The sequence below is a fragment of the Tursiops truncatus genome, chromosome 4 (assembly GCF_011762595.2).
Source record: "Tursiops truncatus isolate mTurTru1 chromosome 4, mTurTru1.mat.Y, whole genome shotgun sequence".
Taxonomy (NCBI): domain Eukaryota; kingdom Metazoa; phylum Chordata; class Mammalia; order Artiodactyla; family Delphinidae; genus Tursiops; species Tursiops truncatus.
In genome coordinates this window covers 56510661-56523451 of record NC_047037.1, presented here as the reverse complement: position 1 = coordinate 56523451, position 12791 = coordinate 56510661, and the positions used below count along the sequence as shown (strand labels likewise).

The 12791-nt window shown below is 39.5% G+C and overlaps 1 protein-coding gene across 3 annotated transcripts in view; it reads right to left on the bottom strand.

The window, feature by feature from the left end:
• Positions 1-11782, bottom strand: part of MFN1 (mitofusin 1) — a 32690-nt gene extending 20908 nt beyond the window's left edge. Inside the window, exons 1-7 of one of the 3 annotated variants that reach the window (XM_019946147.3) lie at positions 11664-11782; positions 11024-11157; positions 10228-10343; positions 7213-7348; positions 5815-5977; positions 2993-3117; positions 1561-1669 (exon numbers count right to left, since the gene is read on the bottom strand). In XM_019946147.3, coding sequence (XP_019801706.1) covers positions 1561-1669; positions 2993-3117; positions 5815-5977; positions 7213-7348; positions 10228-10339 — 645 coding nt within the window. In that variant the 5' untranslated portion in view covers positions 10340-10343; positions 11024-11157; positions 11664-11782. The remainder of the gene's footprint in view (positions 1-1560; positions 1670-2992; positions 3118-5814; positions 5978-7212; positions 7349-10227; positions 10344-11023; positions 11158-11663) is intronic. The other 2 variants (XM_019946148.3, XM_033855500.2) reach the window with 2 other exon arrangements.
• Between the last annotated feature and the right edge of the window lie 1009 nt (positions 11783-12791).

Sequence of the window (12791 nt, the reverse complement as noted above, 5' to 3'; positions counted from 1 at the left end):
AGCTACTTTATTTTTACCTTTATACTTGAAACTTTATTTGAATCTCAAAGTTTGAACCATTTAACAACGGTGATAACACCCACTGATAAAGGATCCCAAAGCACTCTGAGCATTAAACTTTCAAAGATGACAAAACTGGGCTTCCCTGGTGGTGCAGTGGTCAGAAGTCCGCCTGCCGATGCAGGGGACGTGGGTTCGTGCCCCGGTCCGGGAGGGTACCACATGCCGCGGAGCGGCTGGGCGCCGTGAGCCATGGCCGCTGAGCCTGCGCGTCTGGAGCCTGTGCTCCACGACGGGAGGGGCTGCAGCGGTGAGAGGACCGCGTACCACAAAAAAAAAAAAAAATAGATGACAAAACTAAGATATAAGAAAGCAAAAGTTAAGATTTTCCTACTCCTCCCATCAGTCTTTTTTTGAAATTCAATTTAACCAATACTTATCTGTTTCTACTATATGCATGACACAAAAGATACTGCTAGATATGACAGTCCATATTTTTAAAAAGCTACCTCCCATCTTTTTGAAGATTTAGACTAAGTAAATAATAATGTAAGACACATGTACAACACATCATAATAAACAATAAAGGTATATGCCATAAATAGTATAAATATCCAATTGAAATTAGGAAATGCTCCATAAAGAAGGAAGTGGTGATAAAGATGGGCTTGAAAAGTACTGACAACAGGGCTTTTTGAAGGATGAAAAATTGGGAGGGGGAAGAACTGTGCACAAAGAATAACATAAACAAAGGTACCAAAGTCAGGATGTGTATCAAAGTTTGTTTATCCAACACCTAAATAATGCAGTTACTCTAAAACAGGTTTTAAACATTTCCCTATTTTTTATACCATCAGGTTGTAAACAACTGTCAGTGTTGTCACAGCAACATGGTTTATGTGATATAGATCGGGCCATATAAACACTAATAACACAGTGACAAAACAGGTCTTGCTGGTAACACCTAGGTTTTAATGGTGTTTGGCCATTTATATGCTTTTGATGAATAACATTTTTTTAAGATTATGCAATAGTTTTGGATATTAGATATTGAAACTCTGGAAAGTTTATTTGAAATAAGTCTGGCTCTAGACATTCTGGATAAATAATCTTCTATGTTTGACAGCAGCTTATAGTCTACACAGGTAAGCTGAAACCTACAGTGCACACAGATAAAGCTGGAAAAGGCTGACAAAACTCAAAGTATGAAAAGCCTTGCCTGCCAGATAGGGAGATGAGGTGGGAGTGTTATACTTTATTCAAAAGACTTAAGCCAACAGTCTAACAATTCTGATGCCTATTCCTTCAGAAACTTGTAAATAACCACAGTGAATGTCAACAACACACATGTATCACACCGTGAACTCAAATATTCACTAGAAGCTAGAGCCATCAAACCAGAATCAGCCCTTCCAATCCCACAGAGACACAAACCCCTTTGTTCACCTCTGATATTAAAGCTTCTTTCTAATCCATGACTTGGATTTCCTTCCTTTTCAGAATTAAAACAGACATCATTTCATTTCCTATCATTTAAACAAAATAATGATTAGACCCTACCGTATTCATTAGAGTTGATTCAGAGTTTGCAACCAAAACGAAGACATCAGCATCTAAGCAAAACTTATCAATCCAGCTATCCAGCTCTGTAGTGACATCTGTACCTGGACTAATGGGAATAAAATAAGAATTGTGTTATATATTCTTTAAAAAGAAAATTTAGATTACAGAGAGATAATTTTTTTAAACTTTTAAGAATTAGTTGAAGTCTAAAGGATAGGATTTCTACCAGTTATCAGTCTGAAGCCTAGGAGATTTAAATTACTTTCTCAGCTATAAGACAGCAGTTGTGGAAAGCTGAGAATCTGTGCTTTATATACTTCTATTCTGCTGACAACCCCCAGAGCCTGTCCAATCAACAACTTAACAAATGCTAAAAAAGTTTATTTACTAAAGAGAGAAAACTTCGTGATTTTTGACAAAGCAAGTAACATGTTCACTATTTTAATCTTTTAAATCTTTATGCTTTGGAAGATTGAAAATAAGCAATGGGAAAAAAGAAAATAAAACCTAGGCTAATATACAACCTATACTATAAAAAGTAGAGACCAACTGTCTATACATTGACTTGATATGTCCTGTGACAAATTGGCAAGTTAACAGGTTGGGGTCATGGATACAGTCTGGCCATGAAATAAAGAAAAATTAATTAGTTAATATTATATTTAAACCAAATATTTTAATTTTCCAAGCACCTTCTCTCATCTGAGCTATTTCTGTTGATTACTTGAAACTCGCTTTCAATCAAAAGGGAAGACACTCAACCAAAAAAATAAAGATTTCCATAGAACACTGAAATTTTAACTGAAGAAAACAAAGAACACACCACAATTTTAAAAAATCATTTAACTACTTTTTTTGGTTAAGGACTCTGCTAAAGAGATATGCATTACCATTTTATTAAGCACCAGTGTAGTAGGATGATTTTTGAAAAAACATATTAAATGCAGGTTAATCAGAAGAGCCTGAATAAATTACAAAAGCATGCGATTAATTCTTGAATAATGAAAAGCTGTATGAACTGTCCAGCAGTTATTTTGGGAAACTAAGTCTCAAGAATAATTACTGATTAAAAATAATACCTATTTAGAGTTATCTATCTAGGTATCTAGAATGAGACAATCTCTAAGGCCCAACCAATTATCCAAACTACAAAGTCAGTCTAGAGAAAAAGTGACAATTCTTGAAATTTCCTATAATAGAATTAAACTGATAAATTGGCACTTTTATGAAACCATTAAAAAACAAAAAAATAATAACTTATCTATTCCATTACAATCTAGCAAATGAGAACAAAGCAGCAATTGAACATTTTTTTTTAAGCAACTGAACATTTAAAAATTTTACGTACTACATGCTAGAAGCAAGCAGCATTTCTAAAAAAAAAAAAATACAAATACATACGTAGAAAACAATTCATATGTAATTTTACCTATCCACTAAAACCAGGTCATCTCTCAAGAGGGCACATTTTGCCTTTGGCCAAAACACATGTACAAGACAGCCAGCTTTCAAATCTTTGTCCATATGAAGGGCATGGGCCAGCTGATTAACTGTCTAAAGTGGGAAGGAAAGAAAAAATAAAACTCTACTTGTAACAAAATTCAATAAAAATTTAAAATATTATGATTTGGTACATTTCTTTCTGCAAAACATGTAGAAAAAGCAGAACTTTAAATCTTTTGAAGTAAAACCATCTGATCAATCTTGAGAAACCTGAGGTTTAAAATTACCAAGTAGGAAAAAAAATAAGGCCTTGAAACAGTTTACTCATACCATTCAACAACGATAATCTGGGCTGGAAACATTCTAAATGTCCAACAAATGGAACTCTGGCAATGAATCCCATGCAACCCCTGAAATTGATATTGTATGTATGAAAAGAAATTCACAATATGTTAAGAGAAAAAAAGCAAATCAGAAAATAGCATATATGGGACTTCCCTGGTGGTGCAGTGGTTAAGAATCCACCTGCCAATGCAGGGTACATGGGTTCGATCCCTGGTCCGGGAAGATCCCACATGCTGCGGAGCAACTAAGCCCGTGCACCACAACTACTGAGTCTGCGCTCTAGAGCCCACGAGCCACAACTACTGAGCCTGCATGCCACAACTATTGGCCCGCCTGTGCACCTAGAGCCCGTGCTCCACAACAAGAGAAGCCATCGCAATGAGAAGCCCGCACACTGCAACGAAGAGTAGCCCCTGCTCATTGCAACTAAAGAAAGGCCACGTGTAGCAATGAAGACCCAGTGCAGCCAAATAAATAATAAAATTATTTTAAAAAAGAAAGAAAATAGCATATATGATATAAAACCATTTTGTTTTAAAAATACAGAGAAACACCAGTGTAACTCTATAGCAAAGAATTTCCACTGAATTTAGAAGTTTAAGAGTTTTGGAGTTTCTTTTCTTTTGCCTAATTGTATTTTCTGACTCTTCTAAAATGAGTTTATTGCTTAGTAATAAGGGGGAAAAATAAAGGAACGTCACTAGGCAGTTATTTATTCACACAAGCCTGCTTTATATCAATGACTACGCCTTCTCTTTCCATTTAAATTTCCTAAAATATTTCTATTTCTCAAGATGACTTCTGACACACATTAGTTCATTACCTTTCTTGTATGTGTTAAACATACAATTAAGTACAAAGGGCTTAAGACAAAATTAATAATCAAGGAAAGGGCATCAGTACACATACCTCGATGGTTCTTTTGTGATTTGTATGAAATTTTAAAGGGAAACATCTATTTTCAAATGGGCACAATAGTCCTGATCAGGCTTGAAGTGAATCTCCACAGTGACAATGTTAGGTAGGGGTTTTTCTGCTTGCTTTCATAAACTTTTTGATAGAATTATAAACTTGTATTAAAATCCTGATACCTGGGCTTCCCTGGTGGCGCAGTGGTTAGGAATCCACCTGCCAATGCAGGGGATGCGGGTTCGAGCGCTGGTCCGGGAGGATCCCACATGCCACGGAGCAGCTGGGCCTGTGTGCCACAACTACTGAACCTGTGCTCTAGAGTCTGCGTGCCACAACTACTGAAGCCCGCGAGCCACAACTACTGAAGCCTGTGTGCCTAGAGGTTGTGCTCCACAACGAGAAGCTACCGCAATGAGAAACCAGCGCGCTGCAACGAAGAGTAACCCCCACTCGCCGCAAGTAGAGGAAGCCCGTGCGTAGCAACGAAGACCCAATGCAGTCAAAAATAAATTAGTTTAATTAAAAAAAAAAATGCTGATACCTTACCTATAAAATTAAAATAATAAAAGCACCCATCTGACAGAGTTGTGGTGAGATTTGAGTTATTACAAGTATTTAGAATAGTGTCTGCTACTTATCTTGATTACAAAATAAGCAATTCCTTCATTTGTATGGCTTAAAAGCTTGAAAAATATTTTCATAAATATCATCTTATTTATTGTTTGTAAGTAATCTGAAGGGTATTAGACAGATTAAGTTACTTTCTCTGATCAAACAGCAAACTCACAGAAGGAGGACTAGACCTATGAATTCACCTACAGTTTAGCCAAAACTAAAATAGCATGGATCTTCACACACTGAACTTTTGCATTTGTGGGAGAGATCTTACGACTTAAGAGAAAGTGAGTATAGTGAGAAGCAGTGCCTTTTACCAACTGCTTTCATTGCAGAGTAAATATCTTGCATCCTAATTGCTTTTTATTTTTGTTTGGCTGAAAAAAAATCTAGTGCCACTGAATTCCTTAAGAAATTTATGAAAGGCAGGGAACTACCACTGGCCTTTATCTGATAAAGCTATAACATTTACTAATGAATATGCTTACCAAATATTCCAAAGGCAAAAACAGTTTCTAAAGGCACAGATGTGTCAAAAACAGATTCCAGAGCTCAATTTTTTAAACAAAGTTTTCTTTAGAAAGACAAGATTTGAGATTAAACAGCAACAACACACTTCAATAATGTTCTTTTCACCAGGAACACTATTTTAAAAATTTTATAAACTTTTAATTCTAATTTACTTTCATTTAGTTGAGGACAGGTTTTATTCTTCCAGTAACTTAGCTCTGAAGCAAAAGAATTTTAGAAAATTCAAAATATTAGTGATGGTTTTAAAAGCTATGAATAGAAATACTAATGGTTCTTCCATTAGTATTTCTTGTAAAAAATGTTTACAAGTATCTTAAAAGTACCTTCTTGTAAAAATTTTTTTAAAAGAACAAGTTAAGGACATTATGTCAGGTACATTATGTTGCTAAAGATCAAACAGTATACCTTCACATTCTTTTTTTCATCTGACCCTTCTGTCATGAGATAGGCTTTATCTCCATCCGTTCCTTCAACACTCAGGAAGCAATTGGTTGTATGGCCAATTCCACTAGGGAGGACTTTATCCCACAACATGGCATTGATAACAGAGCTCTTCCCACTGCTTGTCCTGAAGAATGAATACACAAAATCATGACAAAACATAATGGTAAAAACTTTGTTCTTTCTTTCACTGGGTCAAAGGCCAACTTTTTTAGAATGCAAATTTTGTAAAAAAAAATTTCATCAGATTACAATCTGAAATCACAGCCCACTCTTCCCATCACAAGATGTGGTCTAACATCTCATCTTAAATCTGGGCTGGACCTTTTTCACACGCAAAGCTCATTCCTCTTTCTTCTTCTCAAGCAGGACAACTGAGTCATCACTTCTGCAGGAGGCCTCTTCCCTCCCACTCCTATACCACCCTAACCTGGGGTAGGCCTCTTTCATAGACCTACTTCACACTAGACTCTGTTTAAGGCCCTGAGAATATGGTCAAGTGGAAGAAGCAGGTAACAACATAAAACAAAAAACAAACAAAAACAGAACTTTGAGAAAAGTTTTCAAGGACATAAACAGGGTGCTTTAGCAGAGAATAACTGAGAAGGAATACCTTAGAGTGGTCCGGAAAGGTTTCTGCTGTAGTAACATTTAGGATGAGATTTGAAGAGTGAGAAGGAGTCAGACATACAACAAGGCAAAGAGAATTCTAGGCATAGGAAATTGCAAGTGCTAAAGCCCTAAGATGGGAAATAGCTTAGAAGGCCTATGAGGTTAGTGAGTAAATAAATGCTTCTATTGGTGAACAGCACATGATATCTGAACAATCAAGTGGGGGCCTCGTCATTTCTCTTTGCATCTCTAGTACCTAACAGAGTGACTGGTACATAGGTAGTTAACAAATGGTCCTTAAATTAACGTATGAGCTGTGGCAGAAATCATTCTACCACTCCAGAAGTTTCATTAAGGAATGGCATTTCTTATTCTCCCTCTGGGAATCATGGAGCTGAAAATCCTTTTGGAAGGCACACCTGATAATCAATAGAAACTTAAAAAGAGTAAGTCACAAATTATACTTATCTGTTTTTCTATTCTTACAGCTGGCTAAGAAGCCAATTCTTAGAGATAAGCATTCCTAAAAAGCAAAAATATAGCTTCATAAAGCTATATTTTATACCAGGAGCTAAAATGAACAAGTTCTTTTACATGCTAATAGCTTTAACATTTAATACAGGCAGAAACTGTTGTGAAGAGAAGAGGGAAGAATATCACTTGCTGCAACATCAGAAACAGAGCTGCGGATATGATCAAGAAAAGCTAATATCTGGAAACTACCCTTGAGAAGAAATAATAAAGGATTACCTGCCAAAAAATGCCACTTTCATATGTCTCCGAGACAGCACCTCACCAATGATGGAAAGCTTATTTTTATACCTCTGTATTTCTATCAGATCATCCTCAGTAGCTACTCGGTCAAGTTCTGGATTCTTGTATGTTGCTGTAAAATTGAAACAGTATTAGAGAAAGTAATATAGATGAACATTAAGTTAATTATAAAACAGAATACTTAAGATATACATATATTTGGGTTTTGTTCTATATTAACATGATATTTGAAAATAAAAATAACATGGTATCTGAATATTTGGTAAAAGGTGAATGCCTTGTTGTAATGGGTCATAAGAATACTGCCCAAAAGAATTTCAAAATTATTAAAAATTACAGGGGTCCAGTCAAAAGGGTATTTATTATTCATCTAGGTCTCAAAGATACAAAATACCCACCTAAGACAAAAAAGCATTTCTGAACAGCAAAACTAGAACCTAATATCCACCTATTATTATTCCATCCTGATAGGAGCTTCAAATCTTGAACTGAGAAGAGGGATTCACATGCTAAGAGTGAGGTTTGAATGGGCATTCCCCCCAAAATAAAGATATGGTTCAAGGAGGTCTTCAAGCTAGGTAAGACCTTGCTGTCTTACCACTTCTTGTCTGCTTCCCACAGGGGTGGAGCAAGACAGCTCCTCGAACATGAATGAAAAGAGAATTGCAGACTGTAACCCACTCCTGTCAGGTTTGGGAGTAACTGCCTACACCAGCCCCAATCTCTCTTCCTCCAGAGATGGGGGTAGCTGGGAAAGCAACGATTTGAAAAGTAGGAAAGTATCTCAGTTTTGTTTATATTTCAGGAATATACATTTTACATTTTTTTTCACCTCATTTTGAAGGTGAAAACATGAAGATTCATTTGGCTATCTGAATGGTCCTAATTAGACACAAATACTGACACAACTTACTGAGTGACCATCTAATTAAACTTAAGCTTCACATCTCACCACACTTTTCAAGTACATTGATAAAATATGTGCCATTTGGTGAATACCGGCAAGACTGGCTTAAATACCATTACATTCGTCTTTGTTTTTCATTTCATTCTTGCTCTTCTACGTGCTTCCTGATTTACTCGCTTTGCCTCTTTTTTGCAACAATTTTTTCTGAGGTTTTAGAACCAGTAATGTAAGCAGATAGGTTAGGGGGTCCCTGGAGAAAGAGAACCAGAAATGGCTTTCTTGACTTAAGAGAATCCATCCTGGCCTAAGCCATTTTGTGATCTAAGCCTGGCCACAATGCTCGTCGTTGAACAGGTCTCAGTAATTGATGATCTTAAGGGAACAAAGGAATGCAGCAAAAGAGAAAGGGTAGTCAAACAATAGTGAGTGATAAAGCAGAGTCCTAGTTCCTCCTCAAGAGACATACATGTGTGTGTGTGTGTGTGTGTGTGTGTGTGTGTGTATGTGTGTTATCTATCTATCTATCTATCTATCTATCTATCTATCTATCTATCTATCTATCTTTGCGTTCTGCAGGAACTAAAGTCCCCACCCAGGTGGAGAACTGAATGATGATGTTGACCCTCCTGACTTCAGTCAACCAAGACCTGGACTCTGTTGATCTTTGCTCCAATTCTATGCTGAATTCTCCTCTGCTCAAGCCCCTTCATAAATACACATGTACCCTTAGCTTAAAACTTCCCCAATTTTGCTGTTTGGGGACACACTGCTTTAGGAAAGATCCCCAGTGTTCTCCTTACCTGCTGCAACTAATAAATCCTTCCTTCTCCCGATCTGTGGTTTGGTTGTGTCTACTGGCTCGATACCCACCAATAACAGTAACATTGAATTCAGATTCTAAAGCTGAATTCACTAGCTCCTAGAGTAATAGCTCCTAGCATCTGTTACATGCTCAATACACAGAAGATGTTACATTTAACTTCATTTTCACGTCCCATCAACTTTTGTAGAATAACATATTATTCAAAAGTCACCATGCCAGCTCAAATTCTTTCCAAATTGAAAACTAAAATTCTGAACCAGTATTTTTTTCCTCATTCAACAGCAAAACTTGTGTCAGATCTGGTAATACGGACAAAATAATAAGGCAGGATCCCTACTCTCAAGAAACTCAAAATCTGGTGAAAGAGAATTAGGAAGGACAAGGAAAAATGTTTGATTCTACCAACCTACCAAATGTTTTCCCACTGTCACAGGAGTTTACAGAATCCCTCCCTTTTCACTGTATGCTTGAAGGTCAACAATTAACTCTAAAGTAGTATTTCCCAGTATGACATTCTCACCACCTTTGTTTGAACAGTTACACTCTGTTTAAGAAAACTCCTTTTGCCCTTTCCCCACTGCATCCCAGCCTCATTTGAGAAGATAAGAAAGGTCTCAGATCTTGGCTTAACTGCTGAGTTGATGGGGGTGGTAAGTATAATGGCTAAATGTGGGCTGCCTAACTTTCAGTCTGGGCATTTACTAGCTGCGTGGTCTTTGGTAAGCTGCTTACCTTTTCTGTGCCTTAGTTCCTTCATTTTTTTTTTTTTTTTTTGCGGTATGCGGGCCTCTCACTGTTGTGGCCTCTCCCTTTGCAGAGCACAGGCTCCGGACATGCAGGCTCAGCAGCCATGGCTCACGGGCCTAGCCGCTCCGCGGCATGTGGGATCTTCCCGGACCGGGGCACGAACCCGTGTCCCCTGCATTGGCAGGTGGACTCTCAACCACTGCGCCACCAGGGAAGCCCGCCTTCATTTTTAAAATGAGTGTGATTAAAATCTGCCTCAGTGTTGATTTGAGGATTAAATGAGTTATTAATAAAATAAAGTGCTTAGAATAGGACCTCACATATGCACTTCGTTCTTAGTTGCTATTAATATAATTCAATCTTCCTCTTTTGGAGGGCAGAAGTGGATTTTATTTGTTATGGTATCTCTCATAGAGCACAATCCCCTGTATGTGTTCAGTAACCAAGGTTGAAAGAATAAAGCACCTTTATATATTTTCAAAAGTAATTATTTAAAAAACTTAGAGGAGCTAACCTTCAACAAAATGTGATCCTTCAGTAACAAACTCCAGTAACTGGTCAAAGATTGCTGTAATTGTCTTCTTAGCCAGCACAAAGTGCTTCAGTGGAGAAGCAGTTTCTGCCATTATGCTGAAAATAAAAAATTAGAAAAGTACAAATTAAACTGGATGATAAAGACATGTGAGTTAACAACACTTCCAGCAACATTAACTCCCCAATGAAACAAACTTACAAACTTCCAAACTTTTAGATTTATTTCTGGGGGAAAGAAGTGTTTTATTTATATATTCACTTTTTGGCTGCCTCGGGTGCGGCGTGGGGGGTTCCAGAGTGCATGTGCTCTGTAGTTGGGGCATGCAGGCTCTCTAGTTGTGGAGCGTGGGCTTAGTTACCCCGTGGCATGTGGGATCTTAGTTCCCCAACCAGGGATAGATTGAACCTACGTCCCCCGGCATTGCAGGACGGATTCCTAACCACTGGATCACCAGGGAAGTCCCTGGGGGAGAAGTGTTTTAGTCAGACAATTAAAAACTACTTTTGGGTGATATTCCACTAAAATAAGTGAATTCAATTGGCCAAAATCTTGATTGCAATTTCTACTTTAGTTCCCTTTGCTGATGATGAAACTGGCCAAATTCTGATTGCATGTGACTCTTAACTACATCAGGGAACACGGCAGCGAGTGACATGAAGCCAAGTTCACGAACAGTAACTAAGTTATTACGTTTTTCAACCTGGACCTCTAGGTGAGTGGAGGTGGATATGCAGAATGAGGAAATAAAATTCCAAGATCATAATGCAATACTAACGTTTAGAAAGAAGTAGTTCTCGTCATAACAAGTAAGGAGGCAAGCCTTAAAGCGAGTATTAACGTTTCCAGCCAAAGTACCAAGAACTTCAAGGAGTGTAAGTTAAGAAAAATAAGTTTTGGTGGCAGCTTCTCCTGAAAAGACACCAAACAAAAATGATCACACACCAGTCTAATCCTGGTATGCATGTGTGTTAAATGGAGCAAAGCGGCCATAAAGAAGGCTGAGCCTTCCAAAGCGTCAGGAAATGACTGACCAAAGGGGACAAGCGAGAAAACACGGTGGGGGTAACAACTCGGTTCAGCTGGTGGCGAACGCCGACCTTGAAGAAAGGCCTTCCCAGTCCTCCACACCAGGCGCTGGAGCCCCGCCCGCAGGGCTTGGGGCCAGACCCCACCCCTGGCCCGCTTGCGCCGGCCCCGGCTCACGGTATCCCGGGCTCCGGGCTCGCGGGCTCCGCGGGCCTAACCCGGTCGCCAGCCCTACTCGCAACCGCAGCAGCTCCCTCCTTTTCCGCAGGACCGCGGCGGCGCCTCGTCACAGAGCACCCCACGCACGACTCCTCGCCCCCTGCCCCCGGCAGGACGAAGGTCACCCGAGCAAAGTGAACCGGCCCGCAGCCGAGGCTGCGGGCACTCACCCCGTCCCGGCTCCGACCTGTCACCCAGCAACCGCACCTCAGCCACAGCCCCCTGGCCGCCTCATTCTTCCAAGAGCGGCTGGGAAACTCGGAGGCGGTGGGAGGAGAAGCAAGAGGGCGGTCACTTCCGGTCTCTTGCCCTTCCCGATTTGGTTTGGCTCCGTAACCGGAAGTGACCTACTCCGAGCGCCATTTTTCTTAAGGGCAGAAGGCAAGGAATTGTTGTGAACAGGCAATGCATCCAGAAGAATGCTTTTCCTTTCACCCCCAACTTGTGCATCGCCTCCCTCTCCCTTCAAAGTTTCCAAAACTCTGCCCAGCCTAGGCGTAGCTAGCTGTCAGTAGCTCGTTTAGTGAGGGAGAGCTAAAAGGAGGAGGGGTGAGATGGGGTGGAGTTAGGGTGTCAGAAAAGGATTCCTGCTTACTCCGCCAGCAGCAATAAAGGAAAACCTTTTGATCTCTCCACTACCCTCTGTTCTTGTGTGATTCACTTCCTGAGCTTGGAGTATAGCGGTGTGTGAGGCCACTTCATTTTTCTGAGCCTCATCTACAAAATCAGAGTACTAATAATACCTACTTTGTGGGTAGGCTCTACTACCCAGTTATTAACCAAACACTAATCTAGGTATTACTGGGAAAGTATTTGTGATTAATATCTATAATCAGTTGACTCTATGTAAAAGAGATTAGTTTGGGTAATCTGGGTGTGCTTGATCCAATCAGTTAAAAGACTTTAAGAGCAGAACCGAGGTTTTCCTAATAAAGGAATTCTGCCTGTGGACTGCAGTGTCAGTTCCTGGCCAAGAATTTCCATTCTGCCCTTACTGATGGCTTGCCCTAATGTTTGTTTGTTTTTTAACAACAAAAAATTTATTCTCTCACAGTTACAGAGGCCAGATGTCTACAATCTAAGTGTCAGCAGGGCTGAGCTCTCTCTGGAGTCTCTAGGGGGAGGTTCCTTCCCTTGCCTCTTCCAGTTTCTGGTGGCTAGAGGTATTCCCTGGCTTGAGGCTACATGGCAACAACCTCTGCCTCTATCTTCTCGTGCATCTTCACATGGCCTTCTCCCCTGTGTCTCTTTGTCTCGAATCTCTCTCTCCTTCCTTTTATATGGACACCGGTCACTAG